This window comes from Micropterus salmoides, unplaced genomic scaffold, assembly GCF_014851395.1.
Source record: "Micropterus salmoides isolate LMB-PRFRI ecotype aquatic unplaced genomic scaffold, ASM1485139v1 Ms_hic_scaffold_10, whole genome shotgun sequence".
Lineage (NCBI taxonomy): Eukaryota > Metazoa > Chordata > Actinopteri > Centrarchiformes > Centrarchidae > Micropterus > Micropterus salmoides.
Genome location: NW_024040041.1, coordinates 15,538,084 through 15,563,157, shown reverse-complemented (window position 1 = coordinate 15,563,157; position 25,074 = coordinate 15,538,084). Strand labels below are relative to the sequence as shown.

Genomic DNA, 25,074 nt, shown 5'->3' with positions numbered 1-25,074 from the left:
ATCTTAACCTGAGTCTAAAAAAATGAGTGTGCAGAGAGAAAAGTCACATATCACACACAGAGAAGGTATGTAGGCAACATCCTTTAGTTTAGATCCTTTCTTCATTTGCAACAATTAGCCTGAAGGGAGGATGAATATTTCATATAAATAAAAATAGCAAACATATATACTAAATATATACTTATTTATTTAACAGTAGTACAGGAGTATTGCACTCTGATTACACACCATTACACAAACATCACAAGCCCTGTTATGCTACGAGAGACTGAAAATCCATGTAATCATATGAACGACCCCATAACTGGTATTGGTCCACTGCTAACATATGCACAGGGACTGTAACACCATTGGTGAATAGGAAAGAAAAAGCCACGCTTAACCACACCTTGCTTATTAATATTGAGGAGGTGGTGGCATTTTTATTTTTAAATGGATTGAATGCAAATTGACAGCATATAAATATGCGGCATGCCGGTGACACGTAATAAGGTGTTACTGTAAGTGAGACCGTACAGTTTAACTTATGTAGCCTATCTTATCTGCAGCGTAGCTAACCCACGTTAGCGTGTAGAGGCTGCGGTGTACGTTAGTGTATGTGGTTGCCAGCCGTCATCACAACAACTGAGACAGCTTGACATTTATTGCTGCGAGGCTGGCATAGACATGGCATCAATAGCAGCCGGACATGAGCCGGGTATAAGCCCAGGCTCCATACCGCTGGCTGATGCTTTAGTCCCCGCGAGTATTTTTGCTCCGGACCGGGGAGGATGCGCGGACGACGCCGGGGACGAGTGCTTCGAGGACGGGGACATGATAAATGGCGAGCTCGAGGACCGGGCGGTTGACTTCACCAACAAGGTAAAGCTAGGCCCCGGCGCTTCATAAGCTAACGTTAGCTGCTCCTGGGAATGAATGAATGAAACAATTGCGTGTAGCCATGTAATTACCAAGCATAGTATGTGGCTCCATACTTTAGCTAACGTTACAGAGTAACGTTACTAAGCGTACTTTGTGATGTTAACGTTACCACACATTACACGCGACTGTCTTTCTGGACTTGCATTGCTGACGTTAAATAAAAGCGCTAGTTGTGGCTAACGCTAGCCTTATTTGATGCTTTAGCGCGTAACCTAACATCAGTCATAACATATTGCACCATATGCTACCGCAGCGTGTCTCTATATAACCACATCTGGTGCTTGTGTCTAAAGCAAGGCACGGCTACATGGAGACTCTGTTGTCAAGCAAACCGTAACACTGACTTGACATGGTGTGTTAACCTCAGCACAAAAAAACACACAAGATAACGTTAATGTGGCCGGGTCTGTTGACTATATGAGCAGTAAGAAAGAAACACGCTGCAGACGTGTTCTGATTTTGTAAACATAGCTATTTAGTATTCAGAGTTGTCAAATGAGTAGCAGTTTTACAATGACGTAAAGCTGGGTCAAATTACACATTATAATGGCATTACGTTTCCCATAAACAGATTGCAAAGAGTTGCATCAGGGAGTCAATTTTCACCTTTGGCTCCTGTCAATTTCATCAGGTTGTGTCAGCCTCTGATATGCTGTGTAGTATACTTTGTTTCCAAGTGCATAAACTGTAACAACAATTAATAACAACATCATAACCAGGTTTTCCTGGGACACCCGTTTAACATTTGTTTCACAGTGTGTGCCATTTACGTGTAAATAGTTTTCTTAATTGGAGCCATAATGTAATGATTAACAAAACCTAAACCACACTTCCACAAAAGTAAGTATGTTTTTCCAATTTTAAGGTCATAGTGCCAAAACCAATTTTAATGTTTTGTTTAATTTTTAGCGCATGGTAAAACCACCATGAAATGCTTGCACAGTTAAGAGGGTGAATTAAGTGGTGAGAGTATTTAACTTGTGTCTCTGAACTTAACCTCAGTCAACAGTGTGAAGCAGTTTTACTACGGTACTGATTGGCATAATGGTGCTTTATAGGTAATCTATATCAGCATGGATAATAGTATCGCGTTCACATGTAACCTTGACATGTGTCATGGGAAGAGAGACAGCTGTGTGCGTATTTGTGGAGAGCAGCTTTTTGAACTCACCATTCCCTGTAGCATACCTTCTACTGTGGTAGGTAATGGTAGGGATGGTTCATGCTATTAGAATTTTCAAATGGCATTAAATGATAAAAATTTAATTGGGGTGTTGTAATGGAATAGTTTTATTGCTTGAAATGATTGCAACTCATTGGAAAAAAGGATTTGCTTTGATTATGCATCTATTGTGGAACAAACATCCAGCCAGGCTCTTAATTCCAACAATAGCCAATTGTCTCTCTGTTTTTGTCTTCCCCCCAATGTGCACACACCCGACAGCTGGCACTTGTTAGCCCAAACGGAGAACAGTATGACTCATTACTTCGCCAGCTACGGGACAGGATGGAAGAGGGATGCGGAGAGACCATCTATGTGGTTGGGATGGGCTCAGGTGAGAAAAATGCAAACAGTTCACAAAGCTTTGGTTACTCACACTATTCACCATCTTCTTCAGCTTTGACAATTTATGTAAAGTTAAGTTATTCACCTATTTTTTCAGTCAGTCTGTTGCCAAAGCGGTTTATAGAACATGTAAAATTGAAACCTGCTCATTAAATTGTGTACTTACCTCTTGTTCTTCTCTCTCCTCCATGTCTCTGTTGTAGATGGGAGTGACTGGGGTCTGGATGAGAAGGATATGGAGGCCTCAGTGGCCACGGTGTGCTCGATGTGTGAGCAACTGGATTCTGACCTTATTCCGCTCAGGGAGCGCAATGAGGCTGCCGGTTTGGTACGGGACTATCTGATCCGCCGGCGTGTGGGTGAGCTGGACTTCCTGGAGGTCAGGTGAGTGGTCAGAGATTTGAATAAAAAGGGGTCACAGTCCAGTAATAGATCCCAATGACAGGATAGTTACATTCCTCTTCACTACGTTGGTTACATTTTCTATTAGTCAGAAAGTTATCCCTTCCTTGTACAGTTTTGGTGACATTTTGGTACTCCTCTATCCCTCAGGGTTGCAGTTGTCGGTAATGTGGATGCTGGTAAGAGTACTCTGCTGGGAGTGCTAACGCACGGAGAGCTGGACAATGGCAGGGGCTTTGCCCGCCAGAAGCTCTTCAGACACAAGCATGAAATGGAGAGTGGCAGGACCAGCAGTGTGGGCAATGATATCCTGGGGTTTGACCAGGAGGGACAGGTGAGGGTGTAGTGAGGTGTTTACCATGCATCTGTAAAAAACAGTTGATTTTAAAGCATTATAATAATACACAGTGAGACACATTGACAGTAAAAAGTGTAGCAGATTTATCTGTACAAGAGGTGAAGGAGCAGAGGCAATGCAGAGGGTGTCATCCAGACAAAGTGAAGGGAAGATAGAGTGAAGTGCACCAGGTAATGTAGCATGTAATATCACCTTAAATGCATTAGAAAGCAGAGCGTAGGTGCTCTTGCTCAGGAGCTTTTCAGCAGCACTGGTTATTTTAGCCCACAACTTTTTATAGTACATGGCAGCCTCCCTCTAGAAACTGGCAACATCCAAGAGAGAGATGGGAAACGACAACATGTATGAGTGATAACTTTATGTGCTATGTGTTGTAACATTCAACACAGCACTGGACATACATATGACCTTACTGTGAAGCAGCACATTAGAGGTGGAGATAGTATGAATGCAGTGGCTATAACTCCACCCTTCCCTGTCTACCCATAGGTGGTGAACAAACCAGATAGTCATGGAGGAAGCCTGGACTGGACCAAAATATGTGAGAAGTCCTCCAAGGTCATTACCTTCATAGACCTGGCTGGCCACGAGAAATACCTCAAGACCACAGTGTTTGGGATGACTGGACACCTGCCTGACTTCTGCATGCTCATGGTCAGGAAAGAGGAGATGTTTTCTTGTTATTTATTTGGGGGGGGGGGGGTTTATGTATGTATATCTACTCGTGTCATATCTGATTAAAATATTGACAAAAATTGTTCTCTCTCTATTCCTTTCCAGGTGGGCAGTAATGCAGGCATCGTAGGCATGACCAAAGAGCACCTGGGTCTGGCCTTAGCTCTGAATGTGCCTGTGTTTGTTGTGGTAACCAAAATAGACATGTGTCCAGCCAACATCCTGCAAGGTCAGTCCTCAGGAGTACCTTTTATAACTCCTTCAACGATAATTGTCGCTAACATGTGAATACACAGCAGCAGGAAGAGCCAAGTCAGTAGGCATTAAGACTTCCTCTTTCTATATGCTGTTATTTTCCCCCTGACATTAAAAACTTGGTATGCTCACTATCAGGCTATATATGTGCTATAATTCCTGTGGTCTTTGTTTACTTATAACAGAGACATTGAAGCTACTCCAGAGGTTACTGAAGTCCCCTGGCTGTAGGAAGATCCCTGTCCTGGTACAGAACAAGGACGACGTCATAGTCACAGCTTCAAACTTCAGTTCTGAGAGGTACCAAGTCTGTCTCAGCCAGATTCTGAGTATGAGCGAACGTCCTACTTTGTAACCACTGTGTGTGTGTGTGTGTGTGTGTGTGTGTGTATGTGTGTGTGTTGTGTCCCCCCAGGATGTGTCCCATCTTTCAGATCTCCAATGTAACCGGAGAGAACATGGACCTGCTCAAGATGTTTCTCAACCTGCTCTCCTCCAGGACCTCCTACCGAGACGACCAGCCTGCTGAGTTTCAGATAGACGACACCTACTCTGTACCGGTACTCTGACCAGTGACAATCTCTTATCACTAAATGCACTTTACTGTGTGAATTATATAAGTAAGGAATCTCAGGTGCAAATCTCACATCAGACAGACAGGTGCCTGCCAATTTCTGTCTAAACCGCAGTTTGTGTTCTGTTCATGTCTCAGGGAGTGGGAACAGTGGTATCAGGAACTACTTTACGCGGACTCATACGTCTGAATGATACAATGCTACTAGGGCCAGACCCCTTGGGCAGCTTCATTCCCATTGCCGTCAAATCCATCCACCGCAAGAGAATGCCTGTGAAGGAGGTTAGAGGTGGCCAGACTGCCTCATTTGCTCTCAAAAAGGTAGGAGGGTAAAAATCTCCCACAGCCGCATCTATGGGGGGAAGTATGGGACTGCATAGTTTTTTGGTGTTATAATTAATTAACTGGCTGTACACAAATGTTTTTGGAGAAGTTCATGTGCATGGTTATTTTCCTAGTTTCTTCCAGCTTTCTCATTGCTCTCCTCTGATCTAATACATCAAATCTTGAGAACTGACCTAGAGAAATAATTGTACAGCAGTGCTGAAAAACTACCATTTCTTTGTTCCTCTGTCTCTTTACCTCTCCTGTCACGACTCTTTGTAAAGATCAAGCGTTCATCCATAAGGAAAGGCATGGTGATGGTTTCCCCAAGGTTGTGCCCACAGGCCACTTGGGAGTTTGAGGCGGAGATCCTGGTACTGCACCATCCCACTACAATATCCCCAAGATACCAGGCCATGGGTGGGTGACAATGACAATGAGAAGTGACAACGGGTTGGATAAAAGTGCATGTTCTGTGGGTTTCCACAGCAGCTTTGTGTCACGGACTGAACATTTGTAGCCAAATTTCCAAATAACATTTATTATTTCTTAAGTGTTGCTTGGTTTAAATGATTAGATGTCACTCAAATGACAATTTGTACTAATATTCTGAACAAAATAATAAATGCAACACTTGTTTTTGCCCCCATTCATCATGAGCTGTACTCAAAGATCAAAGAATTTCTCTATGTACACAGAAGACCTATTTCTCTCAAATATTGTTCACAGAACTGTCAATCTGTGTTAGTGAGCATTTCTTCTTTGCCGAGATAATCCCTCCACCTTGTAGGTGCCTTAGGCTGGCCTTTTATTGTGGCCAGCCTATGAGGTGGAAGGATTATCTTGGCAAAGGAAAAGTGCTCACTAACACAGATTGGTGAACAATATTTGAGAGAAATAGGCCTTTTGTGTACATAGTGAAAGTCTTATATCTTTGAGTTCAGCTCATGATGAATGGGGGCAAAAACAAAAGTGTTGCATTTATAATTTTGTTCAGTGTATGTTTGATAGAAGTCTCATTACTGACAAAATGCTGCTCTCACAGACACATTTAAGTGTGTATTTTAGTGATTAACTTCCTTGTCTCTGTTTCCTATCCAATCATCTTTCTGTCCTCACCTCCTACTCAGTCCACTGTGGCAGCATAAGGCAGACAGCCACCATCTTGTCTATGAACAGAGACTGCCTGCGGACAGGGGACAAGGCTTCAGTCCACTTCCGCTTCATCAAAACCCCCGAGTACCTACACTGCGACCAGAGGCTGGTGTTCAGGGAGGGACGCACCAAGGCGGTGGGGACCATCACTAAGGTAAAACAGCCTTCTGGAAGATCAAGACCTTGTGTGGCTGACAGGATGATTGGTGCAGGCACAGTGCTGACCAAATCAAACTTCAAAGATATGTATGCTCCCCTTACAATGACGTGCTTGTGTCTAGAGGCCTAATTAATTGGACTAGTTTTCAGGACACTGTCTAATTTCGACCAAAGGAAATCTGTACTGTTGACCAACTCCCACAGGGTAAGAGCAGAAAATACAGCAAAGGCTCCTATCCCAAGATAACTCATTACATTTACCAAGAATTTCAATTCGTACAGACTACTATACCCTCAAGTAATTTTCTGCCATTTATGAATAGGTAAAAGACAAAAGAAAAGCAATATTTCCTTGTGTAAGACAAAGTTGGTTGAAATTACTAATAAGTAGTCATTATAGGAAAATATTTTATTAAAGATTGAGGATATATTGACAGAAATGCAATATAATATCTATAACTTTGTTTTCAGTGGTGTATAAAGACCTTACATAATCAACCATTATGTTTTTATTACCTTAGAATGACCCATATCTACCTACATACACCGCAGGTCCCCTTAAATGGACGTCGCCATGTTTGTACAGTAGCCCAAATGGACAAAAAGCTCTTAAGCCGCTCGTACAAAGAAGAATTAGAACAAGTAACGTCAGTTACATTTACACTTTAAATTTATTCATTTTTATCCAAAGCAACTAACATTTGAGGAACAACATACAATCATCAACAGAGCATCAAATACAGCACGAGATCTACAACTGACAACACATATTAATAAAAGCAGCGATAAATACTAGTAAGCGCTAATGGCACATATCCCATTAATGGGGTAAATACCTAGGGAAAGAAGTTAGAGTTAACAAAGTGCAATCAATCCAAGATAATTGTAGGGGATAGAAGAAGAGCACAGGAAGTGCATGTTAGAGGTGTTATAAGAGGAAGTGTTCTCAGGAGAGATGAGTTTTCAAGAGCTTCTTGAAGTTAGAGAGGGACGCCCCTGCTCTGATGGCATGTGGTAGCTCGTTCCACCATCGTGGTGTCACAGATGTGAATACCCGGGACTGGGATTGCTATGTGTGAAGGGATGGCAGAGCCAGGTGGTGTTCGTTGGAGGAGCGTAGTGGCCGAGAAGGAACGTAAACTTGTATTATGGAGTTTAAATAGATGGATGCAGACCCAGTAGTCACTCTGTATGCAAGCATTAGTGACTTGAATCTGATTCTGGAGGCCACGGGTAGTCATTGGAGGTCACTGAGTAATGGAGTGACATGAGTCCTTTTGGGCTGATCAAAAACCAGACTTGCTGCTGCGTTCTGAACCATTTATAGGGGTTTCACCACACAAGCTGGAAGACCTGCTTGGAGGGCATTGAAATAGTCGAGGCGAGAGGCAACCATGGCCTGTACCAGAAGCTGGGTGGCGTACTGAGTGAGGTAGGGCCTGATTTTTCTGATGTTGTATAGAGCAAAGCAGCACGACCGAGAGACAGCAGCAACATGCTCTGAAAAGGCCATCTGGTCATCATCAAGTTTCTCACCACCCTGGTTGGAGTGGTGATTGAGGAGCCAATTTGTAGTTTGATGTTATGGTGGATAGATTGCTTGGGTGGAATGACCAAGAGTTCAGTCTTGGAGAGGTTTAGTTGAAGGTGGCAAGCCTTCATCCATGCAGACATATTGTCGACTGGGTTATTAGAAGAAAAGAAGAGAAATTTGGACAAATGGAGGCCCACTTGTATTATTTAGCACCAGAGCCAACAGAGCATGTCAGCCACCGTAGATTCTCCTGTGCGCTTGGAAAGGGAAGGTTGAGCGGTGCGTTCATGTTGTGTCAAAATAATCAGAATGTTTGTTTTTCCTCCTTAAACCTTTATTGCAAAAAGACAAAGTGTACATGGGACATAAAGAAGTATACAGAACTTTGAATAATGCAAAATCACATATTGCATATACATATTTTGCAAATATGTAATTTATAAAATAAGTTAGTTTGCTGTCCATGTAGAGTGAACTAGATGTCTGTGTGTTGTTTATACGCTCTGATAATGCTAATCCAACACATCTTTGTAGTATCGTCCATGTTGATTCCACATTCCAACTTAAGAGCACTTGAACACACTGAAGTCAGAATAACGACTTCACAACTTGGTAAAATGGAACCAATCGAGGAACATGTGATGGCACCATGAGCCACTGGTTGCAGTTTGCAACCCTCACCATTAGATGCCACTAAAACTTACACACTGAACCTTTAAGGGCAAGCCTGGGTAAAATTATACCTTCTTCCCTGTGAAACATATCCTTTCCACAAGGCGTCAACCAGAAATGTAGAATTTGTTGTTGTAATGCATTTTTACCTATCGTTTCTTGTTGAGACTCAATATCGACTTGCATTCTTTTCAGCTGTTGCAGTCCACCAATAATTTGCCCTCAAATTCCAAACCTCCACAAATCAAAATGCAGTCTACAAAGAAGGCACCGCTCCGAAAAGAGGACAGCACAACGGCAGCCAGTGACGATGTAGCAACGATAGCACAGCCAGCAGGCACGAACACGACTCAACCGGTGAGACAATCTTCTTGTTTCTATGGATTTCCTGCCTCTTACTGTGTACTTGCCCCAACATTGCTGCTCTTTTCTACCATGTTAACTGCTATGTCCTCCCTTTTGTCTCTTTTCCTGCCATCTCTTATCCACCACACAATACACATCCTGCTTTGATTTTGTCATATTTCACCCTAAACTTGAACTTTGTCATGCCACCATCACTCCTTTACACACACTCCCTCTTGTCTGCTTGCGTGGCTGGCTGCCTGCCTAAGGGAGAGGGAGACGAAGACCCTCAGATAAAGGAGGGCAACAAAGAGAACAAGGTAAAATGGGTCAATTTTAAATGAACAAGAACAGTGGAGAACCCGAGTAGAGGAGCTTGTGTTTTACCAGGTCGGATGGTTGAGTTCATAGCCTGGAGATTCTTGTTTCATGATACATTTTGAGTGAATAAGGTTTTCATGTTCTTTTTACATGTTGCCTAATATTACCGCTTGCAGTATTAAATACTTCAAATGCACATACATAAGTTTGGAGGAGCCTTGACAAGCGGTTTTCTTCTCTCTCCCTTACAGCCAAAGTCTGGAGGAGGTGGGAGGAGAAGGGGTGGCCAGAGGCACAAAGGAAAAGGCCAGAGTAGCAGCACCAACCCCACAGCAGCTCCCACATCAGGAATAGGAGGCTGCTGAACTGCTCTCTCATCCCCTGTAAACCTCCACCTCTGCCATCACTCCACCAAGTGTCTTCATTCCACAAACCATTATGGATACAGATGTTTGGAGGAAGACACTCTCTTCTCACTCCTTGCCTTTTTACACTAAGTCCTATAGTTTTTATTAAAAAAAAAAATAAAAAGGGAACACAAAGGGGCATGTCCCGAACCAAAAAGGCATACACCCTTAATGCATTTTAATGTCAGCTGCCTTTTTACTGTTTTGAATGGTTTGGGTGATGGAACGCAGTATGGTTTTTGAGGTTAGCCTCACTCAGGATGATGATTTATTTACTTTTATCCATATTTTGTTTATCTGTGAAATCTACAATTGAGTCTTTTGGCTCAATGTCAGTGGCAGACAGGGAGGAAAAACCCAAACCAAGGGTCCACTACCAAAATGAGCAGCTATAAATGAAAGTCCCCCATGCATTCCCTATGTATTTGCAATGAAAAACAGTTCATACTATTTATATACTGCATTATGTAAATTAGCTGTTAGTTGTGTTCTGATTGGAAAGAGATGCCATTGTACAAAATGTATGCAAATCATAAATGAATGTAGCCGAGGGCACATAGCGATTTCAAATTCTAGATATATGGAAAATATAAGCTGTTAGATTTTATAATTGTCTTATTTATTTGGCATACATGCAGAACCTTCACTCCTGGATGGTCTTTGATCGGTCAACCCGCTCTCACTTGCACTCTTAGATTCAGTAGTATCGATCACGCTTCCACTGTCAGACAGTTAGCCATCTTACAAACCTTATACCAATAATGTTAGTACAAACAAATACAGCACATCATCTCGTCACTCATGATTATAAGACATGCAGTACTTGCAGTGCTATTTGTAACTCCAGTACCCCATGCGTTATGGCCTGTTGCTGTTAACATGTGACATTTTAAAAACACACTTTGCTGCAAAGAAACACCCGACCATTAATAAACAGGCTTTACTGAACTTTTCAACAGTGCTTTTTTTCCCCTATATGTGCATTTTTCTCAGATTTCCTCATTTGCTGTTAAATATTTTAATACTGTGGAATTTATTCAGTTGTGTAAAAGATTTTTACTTTGAATAACTAAACAGGAGAAGGTACGGGTTCTCAGGATGCTTATTGTGTTTCTTTTGTCAATATCCTTCAAGTCATTTAAGCCAAGGAGTGTTGGTGTAGTCTTATCAGTTCACGTTACAGGTGGAAAGTGGTAACTATTGGCTGGATTGTCTTTGCGTGGACACCAGGCAACAGATTATTCTTCTGTATTTCGATTTGCAAATTTATGACGATCAATATAATGTGATTTCCACGGGCTACAATCATGTAAAACCAGATGCTGAGTTGACAGGTTTTTTTCTGTACATGGGAATGTTACAGTTAACAATGTAAGTACAAAACATTCTCAACTGATATTACACAACAATTTCAAGCTTAATGCCTTCAAGATCTAATAGCTTTGCGGGAATAAAAACCAATACAACAAAATCTTTGCTATCAGCAAAGTATCCAAAAACTAACCTGCTAAAAATGTAACATGCGAAGTCATCTGCACCACAAAAATAGTGATTGTTTTGTCAAACTATGAACCATAAAGTCCCCAATTATAGGCTGCCATTATCTGGAATTGTCCACCGTTTTAACAGAATAAATAAAATAGACAATCCCATTTTCTAATGTATGTGCAGCTTGTATTCCAAACTAAAGCTCTGTTTAACTAAGAATGATAAAGTCCTTTGCTGAATTGCTTTAACTTGCAAGGGCACATCTAGTCACAAGCAACAGATGTTTTTATATACAAAAAACATTACAAATTATATGTAACATTTATTTACTGTAGATTTGTAACACAAAAACTTATCTGCTTCATTTACATTATGTCATAAGTGCAGACTGATCACTACCACTGTTAAGGTAGCACACATATACCCACAGTTTTATATTACAATTTGAAAAGGCTTTACTTGGCATGTGCAACATTAGTATTTAATGGAATATTCTGTGGAATTCAGGATATTGAGGTAAGTAGCATTCCTCTCAAAAATAATTTGTAACTTCACAGCTCCATCTTCAGCAATGTTCCGTTTTGGTCTTAATATTTGGGAATTTACAGGGTAAGTGGAATTTAGGACCATGAGTGTTTGTTGTGGTGATGACCTCCTGCGCGCGCGCACACACACACACACACACACACACACACACACACACAGCATTAGAATGGACTCTACGTCTCACTCCTGCACAACAAAGTACGCTCAGTTAGCAATGAAATGGTGAATGGTCAGAGCAGTGAGTACTGAAGAAATCCTGTTAGGACACATTGAGTGCTCCTTTCCCATAGGTAAAGACTATTCTGTACTACAGGAGAATTTTGCTTGTATATATAGTTTTCACCATGTAGTGCAACCCCCTACACTGGGCCTGGATTCAAATAAAGTATGCACCTTAATGCATACATGCTTCAGCACATCCGTGCTGATCGACCTTTATGATGACATGAGAGTCTCAAGAGTAATTATTAGGGTGCCCCCATTGTCCAATGCTGAAACATTGGTCTTTAAAGTAGTCACTTAACTGTAGCAGACAACTGTATAATTTATGCTTGAGAGTCCGTGAGGAACAGGTGAAGAGACATCCAATATACACAGAGACGCAGGACAGGGTAGGTTTCAGCCGTTTCTCGCTGTGCATTTAGCCATCAATGTCCCAGCTGAAGAGGTGATGTTTCACCAACATATCCTGCACGCCCTCTTTCAGCGGTCTCTGATCCTTCTCCTGGAAAAGAAGGGGAAGGTATAAAGCTTTTACCCTAAAGAACAAAGTACACAAACACCAGAGACAGCTGTTCCACTGGATGAGACTTCTGATCAAACACCAATCGGCACCAACTTGCTGACATCACCTCTGACCAGACTTAAGTCTGTTATTTACAATTTGAACATACAGACAGCAATGGGTTCTTTGCCATAGGGTAACTACTGACACCTCTGCATTTACTGAAGAACTGATAAATGGTTATTAACAATTGTAACTAAAGACTCAAACGCAGCGAAAAAGAACTGAATGTGCATAAGCAACTTGAAGCAAGGTGATGCCAGGACATAATTTAATCCTGTCAAAATGTCTACCTTTTCAAAAGATCAAATAAAAAAAAAAAAGAAAGGTATGCAAGTTGTGAGTAGATTTGTGTGACAGGGTAATAACTTAAATCAGCAGATTAACTAGTAATTAATGACTACTGAAGCATCTACAGTCTCATATGCGACATGTTACCTAGAGGTCCCAACTAAAGAGGTGATGCTGAACCAGCACATCCATAACTTCTGCTTTCAGACTAGCGGATTTCTGAAACAGCATAAAGTCATATCAAGTTTTTTCTTCCCTGAATATATTGTCACTGAATAGTAAGACTTGCTTAGTACTGCTCTATATGGGGATGCAGTGGTAAAGTCTTTGTCTCACCTCTTTCTTGTCAGGGAGCTCACAATCTTGGGAGAGGCTGAAGGCAAACTTTGATAAGACCCTGAGGAGACAACAACAGACTCATTATTATTTGTTTTAGTCATCAGATTGTGTGTGTCTATTGATACACAACTTCCCTTTTTAGTTAATTTTTGTTCTTAAAGCCGCTTTTTAGATGTTCACTGATATTTTCAAACTACTGGATTATGTGAGGTAAATATGGAAGAATGTGGGCAGACATGATACAGTACACTTATTATTTGCCAGCCAACTTCAGGAATTCAGTAGTGAGTTTGTAAGCAGCTTATCCTGGTTAACCATTCCTGATTTGTTTGCTTGAAGTTTCCACAGTCAACCACTTTGAATGCTCCAGCTGAGACTTTAATGCTCTTTAAATCTGAGATAGACTCAAGACAGGCTGTAGTGTTAATGTAAAGTGTTTCTCACCTGAGCTCGCACTTGATCTGTACCCATCCAGGACTGCGAAGGAATGACCATGGATGATACCATTTTTCTACGGCAGCCATACTGGAGCACAACACCTCCAACCATAGGTGCAGCACCTGCTCACTGGTGGGGTACACACATGTTAAGATACCATGTACAGGCAGACTACTGTGTTGATTTAAATTCTGTGTGTTCGTCTTGAAAACATACTTGAGGCCGACGCAGACAAGAGACCTAAACTTGACGTCCATCTGAGCATGTGCAGAGTCGTGGCTCATGTTCACTGACTGCACTGCCTGGGAAGAGCAGATAGAGGGCGCTCATGCACTTCCTACAAACATTCATTCCTTAAAGCTGAATTTACAGATTTGGGTAGGTCTCACACTACTTTCAAGAAACACCCTTATTGTTGGAAGCAGGGACGCTTCCAGGAGTTATTCAGAAGATGTAATTCTCCAAAATTTGCAAGTTTCAATGTCCATTAAAATAACAGAAAATATTTTACTTCCTCTAGCTGTACATTGAGCTTAATAAAATAAACTTAAGTTTGTTGTTTGTATTTTTGCACAAACATACACACAATGCTTACTCACTCTATATAGCAGCTCCTCTGGTGTTAGTACTTTCCCATCTTCATCTAACCTGGAAAATACCGGAAAAGAATGAGTTGTTACCTTAAAATATTGGCCTACACATTGAAATTGGATTTCTCATTCCTCATCCAAAATACATACAACACTTTTCATAACATTTAGGTTCGTACTGAGACATTTTATTTGTTTCCCATTCCAAAGTTTTTTTTAAACCAGGTCTGTTACTATCCTAGTCTCTTGACACCGGTATTAGAAAGATAATGCAAATGAACAGCAAGTGTATCCAGGTCCACAGTTTGGATGATCTAGTCCTCAAAACATGTGCATGTGAATTTTTATGTATTTTCGCCTTAACAGATTATAACCCCCACACCAATGTTAAATGTTCATGTGGACAGAGCATTTTACAGAAGAAATGAAACCACAAGGACAGTTTTACCTGTAGGTTTTACACAGCACCAGTCTGGAGTAGACTGAGTTAAAGTCCCTCTCTACCTCTCTACTGGCCGCCTGTGAGAAAACCAGAAGCCAAAGAATGATCAAGTCCCATGGTGACTTTGATAAAACACTGTTGTGTAATGCAAATGGCAATATGGAGCCATTTGGACTTAAAAAGCTCTCCTACCTCTTCTATGAATAGCCAAGGGTGACAAGGCCCTCCCAGTATAGACGGTTTCTTGAGACCGTGCTGAAAGATGGCCTTTAGGGCTGGACACAGTGTTCCCCTGGCCAGGTCTGTCACTGCCTCTGTCACAGAGTCATCACCTGCTAATGAATACTGGAGACAGACAAATAACCGATCACTGTTTAGGACACTGAATTAATAAAATCAGGGCACTGGGACGGGAATGTGAGGAAACAAAGATGAAAACAAATATCACACACATTGGACATTTTAAAGAACACTTTCTGGGAAAATCAAAGTCAGCATTGAAACACTTAAACCTTATTAAGCTGATAGTTTACTGCTTCCGTACCTCTTTGCTTCTTTCATCGAGGATCTCCACAAACTTTGCCGGAAACCAACCTGTTACAAAGAGCACAGAAAAATGATGTCAAACAACCTGTAGGACAGATTAAAGGAAACCAATTATCTAGATGTAACATTGAGTATTGATACATAAGAAAAGTATGCACCTCTAAGGCCATTGAGCTCTCCAACCCAACAGTGTTCATCCTTCTGTGAGACAATCTGAAAAAGATTAAAAAAAAAAATAAAAAATGGATAAGAATCAGAGGTAAGAGGGATCAATGAGGGAAACGTCAAGAAGCAGTGTTTTGTCTGTTTGTAAGTCATGACTCACAGTGATGATGTCATTCTTCCTGAAGCCCAGTTCGTCGTCATCATGTCGCTCAAAGTCCAGCAAAGCCTTTGCCCGTCTCCGTCTGGTGCGAGAGACCACAAGAAAGTTTTCATGATCTCGCTGGTGGCTCTCCATGGAGTAGTCAGGAGTCAGGTCCTAGAGAGGCAAGATGGGAGAAGTCAGGCCAAAATGAATGGAGGCATCTATACTGAATGCTGTGATTTGATGTTAAAATATGACTCCTTTAACAGGACGACAACAACAGGACATAAACCACACTGTTCCTGCGGTGTGTGAACTCACAGTGCTAGAGTGACGTGGATCCAGACAGTGGAAGTGCTCTGCAGTGCGGGTTATGGCCTCTCGCAGGGCTGCCACCAGCTCGGTCTGCTTAATGTTCTTGGATTTCAGGGCCTCTGCCTCATCCTCCCCGAACAGCAGGGAGCTCAGTGTGGACTTCCTGCGCAGTGACTGCCTCCTCACCACCTGAAAAAAATGGATAAAATTATTAATTTTTATTAAAACAGTTGTGATCTGTCTGAACCACATGTGACAGCACATGTAAAACACAAACTTCAAATTGCCTGTATAGTCCAATTGATATTTCAGCACACTAACTTCACAAAGACAACAACGACCTACCTTGTTGAGATTGGTGTTGAGAGTGGTGTTTCCATTGCTGAGCTGCGCCTGTTCATTTAGGATGTAGGCTAGGTGTTTGTGTCGGTGGGCTTCCAATGTTTCCTGGGATAGCGTCCCTGCTAGCCTCATAGCCTCTCCGAGAACCGCGGGCCCATCTCTCAGCTGGCTTGGCAAGTCTGACAGAGTATTAAAAATGGACGCAGAGTTCTCTGATGATATGAGCTCCTCCTCCTGGGGTCAGGGAATAAATTTTGTTAATGTTAATACACAACAGCTTTTGTCAATAGTAAGAGTAGCCAATCAGTCTTCTTCTGTCTAAGAAAATCTCTCACACACACACACAGTGGTGGAGTGGAAATACCTTGACTTTGAGCATGCCCAGTGTGACCTGAAAGAGCACCAATGAGCCCTGGTAGAAGAGCAGGTCCCAGATCCTAAGGAGCAGACGAATGTCCACCACACTCGCAAATGATGTCAGGAACCAATGCAGTGTGATCAGCGACAACTCTGGAAGTATAAGAAGTGTTTACTAACTCATCATACTCATTCAAAACCAATTGATTCAGAGGATGTAATTCTCCAACAAAATTAGCAACTTTCATCTAATAATTCTCATATTTTTGCCCATGTTGCCTCTGACCCCATGCACCACACTCTCACCATCTTTCCCAATACTCATCCTTACCTATGTCATGCTCCTGCAGAAGGCGGTCGAGGGCTGGCAGGTACTGAACAATGAGCTGGCGGAGAACCCTCTGGTCCGTCTGGACGCCCAGCAAAGTGGAGGAGAAGTAGGAAGGAGGAAGGAGGTCTTCGATCAGGGCACACATCATCCATAGCGCATCCTCCTCCTCAAGAAAGAGCAGCAGACAGGATACCACCTGGAGGGGGGAGAACAAGAAATAGGTGTGGGAAGACAATGAATTAAGGAACAGTGTAGATGATAAAAGGTAAGAAGAAGGAAGACAAGAGCAAAATGCAAGGATGATGTAAATGTGATGTAGGTGCAACTAACAGTGGGTGTGCATTTATACGAGTCAGCTGGCTGGTGTAATCTACTTGTTTGTGGTGACAGGTTCTGTGTGTGTGTGTTCTCACCATGCCAGTGCCCTGACAGTACCCAATGTCTGGGTAGAGCCAGGCCAGGCCCCTGAGGACCCGTCTCAGCCTCGGCACTCCGACGCTGGTCAGACTGCTGAAACACGCATTGGTTGGCATAGTCCGTAACAGGTCCTTCTCTATCTGAGGGACAGAGGTGAACAAAAAAGAAGCACATCGTGATGACAATGAACAGCGGGAGAGGTTGTTATTTAAGATCTACTTGAGCATTTGCATTTCTATTAATTTAGACTTTATAGCATAAATTTTATAGAATCATGGCAATGCTTGATCCATCACCTACCTCATCTCTCCATCTACCTGTGTCCTATGTGTGCAATTAAAAACATATTTAATAGAAGCAGACTCCACTTTTGAAATAATTCATACATAAAACACCTTTTGAAGGTTTTGTTTTTCGTTTTTCAAGTTGTACCACCCACTTCACCACCTTCTGTCAAAACAATCTTAATCTATACCTTAATTCATACTAAACCTGACTACATAGTTGACTGCACTATCGCTCTTTACATTTGTGTTTTTCCCTTCTTTGATTCCAATTAAGAGGTTAATTCCAATTATATATTAATTAATTATTGATACATGTTCTCAAGAAGTACTATGCCTTGTAGGATAACTGCGACGGGATTGTGTTTGTTTACATGTAGAGTAGCTAGGGATTTTACCTGTTTAGCTGTGGAGGTGTCATCATTGGAACTGTTCTTAATGATTTCTCTGTAAGAGATCTCAGAGGTCCTCTTCTTCTGCAGTGCTCCAGAGAGACGCATCCATAGCTAACACACAAAACATCTTTAAAGTGCTGAAGCTTGTTTTGTGTATTTGGAGATAACTAATAAATATAAATACTCTAAGGCAACTGTAGCATTCTAGTATTTTATTTTTGTTAACATCAAAATTTATGCTCATGCTGCCCAAGTCTACTTACCTGTGGCCTCATGCTGTGAGGTATGCCACCCAACACCAGGGCACGTAGACGGTCAGAGCGCGCAAGGACGGGATCAATGAGCTCCCAGGTCAGGTCACCGACCGTGTGGTTGTGGGTGAACTCCAGGTGGGCTTGCCAACGTAATCTCTGCTGGGGGTCTTCACGCTGGGGTGAGCCTTCACTGCCCAGCCAGGACCTGGACTTCCCACCGTCTGAATGAGGAGAGTCTTTTTTGTAATCATAATATCAACATAGGCACCTCTTGAGGTAACTGGAATGTTGGAAAATGAGCACAAGTACAATAGCATGTAACAAAACAAAGAACGCATGAGGAAATAAAGTCAGGAGGCAGAGTTTCTGGATAAGAATCAAGTGGTTAAATAATAAAGCCAAAAATAGAACTCCCTTCATGGGAGACAGACACTGTTCTCCCAGCAGTTGGTGGTTTGCTATGTGCATGTTAACTATTAAGCATAAAATAACAGCCAACATCAAGTCTATCAACAGTCAGGTGAATGCAGACAATATACTGCTGTCAGGCAAAATAATTGATAATTTAACCACATGGACCCTGGCACCTATTTCCAGGGAAAACGCCTAAAATAACTCAGTAATATCTCCTCAACCATTAGGCCTAGATGCACACTGGTCTCATTTGAAAGGTCAGAAGCTAAGGAATATAAATCCATTGTACATTAACATTTATTTTACCATTACAGACTACATGGAGATAAAAAAAAAAAGAAGCTATATTTTAATGCAATAAATCATCAAAACCATCCTAAGGTAGATTATAATGCACCTGAATATCTTCTAATACACCTGGAATACAACTGTAACTGTAAATTTGATGAAAAGAAACTGATATGCAACAGTTATTACACAATCTTTCAAAAATATACCAGGCAAATGTCCGTGTTTTGGCATATTTACTGTTTATATATACTTTTATTGGGAGTCATCTTCAAAACATTACTTCTCTCCATACAACCACGTTCCAAATAACAAAGTTAATGTTTATGACCAAAAGCACTCCCATGCTTTACAGGCCACAGCTTGAGAACAGAACATCCTACCAATTAATCCCAATGAACCCATCCTAACAATTAAGCAACTTTCTAAACCACTGCAAGTGGGCTCTTTCTCTTCATATTGAAGAGACAAATCGATTGACATCTTGCATGTCTGTAGCTCCTACAGGTCGCCAGCAGAGGCCGATTAAGACCCCCTCCGCCAAAGCAAACTCTTCTTCTCTACTTCAATCTGACTACAGAAACAAAACTTATGGCCAAGCCGACCTCACCAAGATGGCGGCCCCTGTATCAAAGCTACTTTCTAAACCACTACACTAGAACAGGTGTGAAGAAAGAAGAAATGGGCGTGTCAGTGAACACATTTACCATCAGTGTCCACTCTGAAGCCAAACTCATCATATTGGAGTTCATGTTGTTCTGAGCAGTCTTTCTGTAGAGACAAACAAATAACATGCATTTGAGCATTTTAAACTTCAGTGAACGCATTTGCCTCTGGTTTTTAGTTGCTCTCAATGTCCTTACACAGAAATAGAGATACAGCTAAGAACAAAGCAGAACAAAGGTAGACAAACATTTTTATATTCTGTCACGCTATGCAGATGCGTTATAGCTTATAATATTTTCTGCTGTTCTGTTATTTAATTAAGCACCCCCCCCCCCATTCTTTGATTTGGTCTTCAAAGCAAAATAAGAATTTGTGAAGGATTGCACATAAACATAAGAAGTCACATCCTCACTTGATGGTACTTGGCCAAAATGTCCTGAGGCCACATGCTTGGGGTGAGAGCAGAGAATGGCCCACCAGGAGCTGGTGTGTAGGTACCTAAAAACAGAGACAGATTCATACATTAGTAAAACTAGTATTTAAAACAGAAAATATGAGGGAAGTTTGAGCAGGTTGAAGCCACTTAAGTTGAAAACCAAATTCATACAAATCTTTACCCGACATTTTGTTGATAGCGGAGTGAATGGCTTCTATCTGAAAAAACAGCAGTCACTCTGGAGAAAGGAGGTCAGCAGACAGTGCCCACTCTGTAAAAAAATTAAAAAAAACACAGAGGAAGAGAAAATGTTGGTTGTTCAATTCTAGGATCGTCCTAAAAAGTAAGAGGAAGTGCCCTGGAGAAAGACAATGTTGTGGTGAATGTGAGACCTACTGTAGCACAGCTCACTGAATAAAAGGTTGTTTTTAACTGCAATCAAATTACCACATCTGGTTAATGAGAATCAAGACTGTGGCAATCCATCCATGGCAGAGATCCACATTATATGCAGTGTTTGAAGTCCTGACTCAGTCCATCATTATGTGCCTTTACTTTTTTACTGATTTCAAGTTATTACAGTGAATCATCCCTAAACCTGGCACGTTGCCATATATACCATTTATGTTTTTTTTTTTAAATATGCAATGAATCTGCTCCAACCTCAAGTCCAACAATTCCGTAACAACGCAACGTTCCTTCTTCAACCATTACCAAAAAGAGAGATACAGAAGTTCAACACGATTACTGTAAGTGAGAGAGGAAGAGAAAGAAGGACATGCTGGTGGCTCTTCTCATTGTTTGACTGCTGTACTTACCTGAGGCTAACTACTTCACTTAACTTTGGTTGAGTTTGTGTACAGTCTGACCTGTTTGACAGTACACGTCCTGGGGCAAATTTAACAAACTTTCTGTGAGAATACTATTTCATCACACAGAGTCTACTCTCCATATACCCCCAATTTAGTGAACAGCTTTTTCTTTATGGATTTCATCTCCTCTATTTTGTTGATATTGTTCTAAAACATAGAGGCCCTGCCAACAACTTATATTGTACACTAAACCTACGAGGACAATATAGGTGGCCAACAGAGACATTTTGTTCTACTGGCTAGATTATAATCAAATAATCTTGAACACAGATCGTTTTATTTGCATTTATTTTGCATGTTTATTTATTTTTGTATCTTGCACTGTATTTGATAGCATGCTTCTGTTAGTATGTTTTATGTTATGCATCCGTCACGTCTCCTTTAAAAACTATTTTTACTTCAAGCCAAAGGAAAAGCCCAAAAGAAAAATGTCTTGGGCTGTGGTTATGGTCGTTTACTTTCTTCTGTCAGTATTCCTGCATACAAAAGTTCAGCAGGTATGGCACCTATAGAGTCTTTCAACACATTAATAAAATGTAACAAAACAAACAAACAAAAAAAAAATTACATTTGTCTAGGTTTATTCATTCACGCAATTTCAGCTCAGCTTATTGGCCTACAGGCTATTATAAACTTGATGACCATTTTATTTGATACAATTCTAGTAAACAACATGTGCTGCAGATAAACACATTAAATCTGGAAATCAAAGCCAACAAAATGCAGATCCAAAATACCCACAACAAATGTACTGCTGCCCAAATGTGTTTTGTGCACACAGAATCATCCTGATTATTGGATAGCCACTACCAGTTATTTGTGTAACAGCCAAAGTTTCTACATTCCACTATTAAGTCACTGAGTAGGGGGAGGCTTGATATCTTGCTTTAACATTCATATGAATTCGAGTATACTGAAAGGGGGACACTATTTGGAATGTAGACACTGACAAAAAAAAACAAACAAACACACGCACAAAAACATACACAGGCAGACACAACAGTACAACAATCATAACCTGCAAAAGAGGCTCACCAGCATGCAAACACTGTGCCAAAATGATTCATTCCAGCAGCAGGCTTGCTGCATCTGAAGAGGGATTTAGGACTTAAGAGAGATGAGAAATCAATTTGAGGTTTGGAGGATGGCCAAGTACTTTGAGGCTAGCTCTGTGTGTAGCTCAGGGGGAGTACTGGGATTTTGGAGCTGCTCCCTTACAAGAACACTGACAGTTTAATCACCTGCCAAGAGAACCACCATTGAACTGATCCAGCAAACTGTTGCACATATTGATAAAAAAAAATTGCAAAGATTCTACTGCAGAACGAAGCAAAAGTTAGAACTGAAACGATTAGGCTAGTTAATTTGTCAAACAACACATAATCAGCAACTATTCTGTTAGTCAGTTGATTGTTACAAGCAAACTGAAGATATCGCCATGGGCTCTGAGACATGTGACTGTCATATTCCAGTATTAGAATTAGGCTTAGAAGTCCCGTGTCTGTTAGGCTCCAAGCAAGAAGCGTCAAAATATGCGTATGTTTCCACACATATGCATATAAATAACCTCCCCCATCATGGCCTATGTAATTTTACATGACAATATCAATATTGTGATAAAGTCTAGACAATCAACTGATAGTCTTATTGTATATAAAAATAAATAAACACCACACATGACTGTCTGTACATTATACAATCATAAAAATATTGCAATAAAGCACTCTTGCTCATTGATTTAGTACATTTCCCAAAACTGCCAAATACAATCAGGGATGCTAAAGGGAGAGCAGTGAAGGTTATATACTGCCAAATCTGACATGTTTCAAATTTGTATCATCTCACATATTTTCCAACCCTAATACAGATTAGGCACCCAAATTATACAGGGTAGCCTACACAATATAGATTGTGCAATAAAGCAAAAACTGATTATAGATGAAAGAGCGATGTTTGGTGTGACATTGAAAACTTGTGCAGGGAAAATTCAACAACTGTCAGGCACTGAAGGGGGTACAGCAAAATCCTATCTACTGGGGAAAACCTATTGGGAAACGTAACTCCATTCATTACAATTACCACTGTCAAAAGCACATTCTCTGGTATTTTAATCTTGTTACAGTTATGTACTCCCTTGGATGAAACTCCCAGAAACAGCATGAAAAAACTAAAATCCCTTTTGGTTACTTAAAAAAAAAAAAAAAGGGAGGTTTTTCCATCTTACTCTGAACACAAGATTTTTTTTCCATTATTGAGGTGCGGCTGTGCTCACCGGTGTTTGCACACACTGGTCAACACCCTGCTGCAAGTAAAGTAAAGAGTAACATCCTGCTTTACAAGCAAGTGTGTGTGTGTGTGTGTGTGTGTGTGTGTGTGTGTGTGTGTGTGTGTGTGTCCCTGTCGGGTTGCCCTACTGGCACCCCCACTCCCCTTCTTAAACACCTCCTCCTGTTGTCCCTCACAGTAACCACAACAATGTTGACTCATTTTTCCCTCCCGTGAATACGCCCACCTACACAGCCATCTATGTTAGAGAATTACTGCCTCATGCCCCGCCAAGGTTTTTTTTCTTCTCCTTTGGCTGAATAATGAGACAGTCCTCCATCCTCTTGACATACTCCCATCTTTCCATCTCTCTCTTTGACAGGCACACTCACATCTATCCATTCACAGTGCCAGTTACACACAGAGGGATGTGCCATAGTAGTGAACATGAATGTCACTTCCTCAAGAGCAGGGAAATAAGGTAACAAAAATATATTGGAAACCCCTTCAAATCCAATGCTTTCCAGGGAGTTTAAAAGGTAAAAACACAATTCTGTAGGGGAAAGGAACTTTATAACAACTTTTGACCATTCTAGTTTAAAGCCGAGCCATCCACAGAAGCAACGTTGTAATCTTAACAAGCCATTTATATTAGGCTACATATAGAAGCAAGTCACTCCCCTGGATTGGCAGTCGTGGTTAGAGAAAAACAAAGCAAAACAGTATGGTTTGCAGTAAGTTTTGATATATTCTGCAGCTTTAATCTGCTTTGGAGGTGTCACTGTTAAACCAGTCAGCTGACTGATGATAAGATGGTGTGCTGAAAAGCTAACGTTATGCACCTTTTTTTTTTTTTTTTTTTTTTATTAGACCCACACGTGATAAAGAAAAATATCACTTCAGGTGTTCTGCTTGCAAGTGTGAATATATTATGTCCTCACGATCCTTTAGAAAGCTTAATGTTCAGTAACGTTATTGGCAAAATTAACGTTACGTCAAACCCCATCTGACGTCAGGTGCAGTCAAAAGACAGACTGGAGAGCGAGGATTACATTTTCAATGGCTACATTTACATTTATTTACGGTTTTAACAAATGCTGCTTCGCAAAACGTGCAGCACGATACTAAGTTATGCCTACAAATTGATAAAACTCCTTACATCAGACAGCAATGCAATGTATTCACTCTGAGTTGTCAGCTGTTAGCCATAACGTTACATGCTACCTTTCGCTTTTAGCTAACGGTTACACACACCGGTGGGCAACAGCCTCCTCGCACTCCTTACCGTGACATTGTTCTACTGAAAGCACACAGTTTTGGTTTGTGGCGGACGTTTCTTCTGTTGTTGGAGACGGTAAGCCACCATATGCTATGCCGTCATTCGTCTCGTATTTGTGATTTCCCTGCGTTGTGCACCTGCTTTCGACGTGTAGCTCTGTTGTATCCTTACGCCCTTTATAGGATTTTCCCGTTCCCTCCCGAGAAGTAGTTCTAGATCCCGGAACTACGCTTGTCACTGAAAATATCCTTCCGCAAGGGAATCGATGACGTAGGAATACGACGCTGTTTTTTTTGTTGTTTTTTTTTTGTTCCATTCATTCATTAGTTTCCTCCTCGTCCTTTCCCTTATTGATTCCAGCGCAAAAATCAGCAGCGCTAATCATGATGTGAGATTAAACGAGAAGCCCTGTCAGACACCTAATCGCTCCGTTTGTAGGGTATTTTGAATGACACATTAACACTCTAGTGAACACTATTTGATGGTACATGAAAAAAAGATATTCCGCATAATTTCTTGGTTCATTTTGGGACATTTTAATGATAAACCTGTTTTTTGTTTTTTTTTTGGACCTTCCCACCTCAAAATATTTTGTTGCACAACGTTGTGCAACAATGGCAGAGAATCATATAGAAAATGATGAATTCATAGATCATAAGACTATGCTCAGACAGCAATATAAAATCATAAATCTTTTTTAAAAATGGCAAGAAATCATT

General features: G+C 41.0%; 2 protein-coding genes across 4 annotated transcripts; one reads left to right on the top strand and one right to left on the bottom strand.

The window, feature by feature from the left end:
- The first annotated feature begins 432 nt into the window (after nt 1-432).
- On the top strand, nt 433-10,622 carry gtpbp1 (GTP binding protein 1). Of its 2 annotated transcripts, XM_038698499.1 has the most exons (14): nt 433-861; nt 2,366-2,477; nt 2,692-2,872; nt 3,041-3,224; nt 3,738-3,902; nt 4,029-4,152; nt 4,364-4,478; nt 4,594-4,738; nt 4,891-5,073; nt 5,361-5,496; nt 6,207-6,385; nt 8,792-8,953; nt 9,211-9,261; nt 9,514-10,622. In XM_038698499.1, exons 1-14 carry the CDS (start codon nt 667-669, stop codon nt 9,625-9,627), a joined length of 2,046 nt encoding a protein of 681 aa, XP_038554427.1. In that variant the 5' UTR covers nt 433-666; the 3' UTR covers nt 9,628-10,622. The 2 variants fall into 2 exon arrangements, with proteins under 2 accessions (XP_038554427.1, XP_038554430.1); XM_038698502.1 differs by lacking the exon at nt 9,211-9,261 and having other exon boundaries at nt 434-861.
- A 279-nt stretch (nt 10,623-10,901) lies between these two features.
- Nucleotides 10,902-24,519, bottom strand: sgsm3 (small G protein signaling modulator 3). Of its 2 annotated transcripts, XM_038698494.1 has the most exons (21): nt 24,362-24,519; nt 20,121-20,210; nt 19,916-20,001; nt 19,545-19,608; nt 18,145-18,356; nt 17,885-17,992; nt 17,199-17,342; nt 16,786-16,981; nt 16,462-16,607; nt 16,101-16,331; nt 15,762-15,944; nt 15,459-15,614; nt 15,292-15,346; nt 15,132-15,181; nt 14,780-14,932; nt 14,594-14,664; nt 14,155-14,203; nt 13,772-13,857; nt 13,562-13,684; nt 13,115-13,175; nt 10,902-12,427 (listed from the first exon to the last, which is right to left on the bottom strand). In XM_038698494.1, exons 2-21 carry the CDS (start codon nt 20,125-20,127, stop codon nt 12,344-12,346), a joined length of 2,265 nt encoding a protein of 754 aa, XP_038554422.1. In that variant the 5' UTR covers nt 20,128-20,210; nt 24,362-24,519; the 3' UTR covers nt 10,902-12,343. The 2 variants fall into 2 exon arrangements, with proteins under 2 accessions (XP_038554422.1, XP_038554417.1); XM_038698489.1 differs by having other exon boundaries at nt 13,562-13,857.
- Between the last annotated feature and the right edge of the window lie 555 nt (nt 24,520-25,074).

What these genes read in the sequence shown, in the direction of transcription:
- sgsm3 (XM_038698489.1), bottom strand. An exon ending in TGGGCATGCTCAAAGTCAAG is followed by an intron (nt 16,332 to 16,461) that starts GTATTTCCACTC and finishes CCCTGACCCCAG; the next exon opens with GAGGAGGAGCTCATATCATC. An exon ending in AGCTCCCTGACAAGAAAGAG is followed by an intron (nt 12,428 to 13,114) that starts GTGAGACAAAGA and finishes CTTCTTTTCCAG; the next exon opens with GAGAAGGATCAGAGACCGCT.
- gtpbp1 (XM_038698499.1), top strand. Translation starts at nt 667, where the DNA reads ATGGCATCAATAGCAGCCGGACATGAGCCGGGTATAAGCCCAGGCTCC. An exon ending in TCCAGCCAACATCCTGCAAG is followed by an intron (nt 4,153 to 4,363) that starts GTCAGTCCTCAG and finishes TACTTATAACAG; the next exon opens with AGACATTGAAGCTACTCCAG. An exon ending in CCCAAGATACCAGGCCATGG is followed by an intron (nt 5,497 to 6,206) that starts GTGGGTGACAAT and finishes CCTCCTACTCAG; the next exon opens with TCCACTGTGGCAGCATAAGG.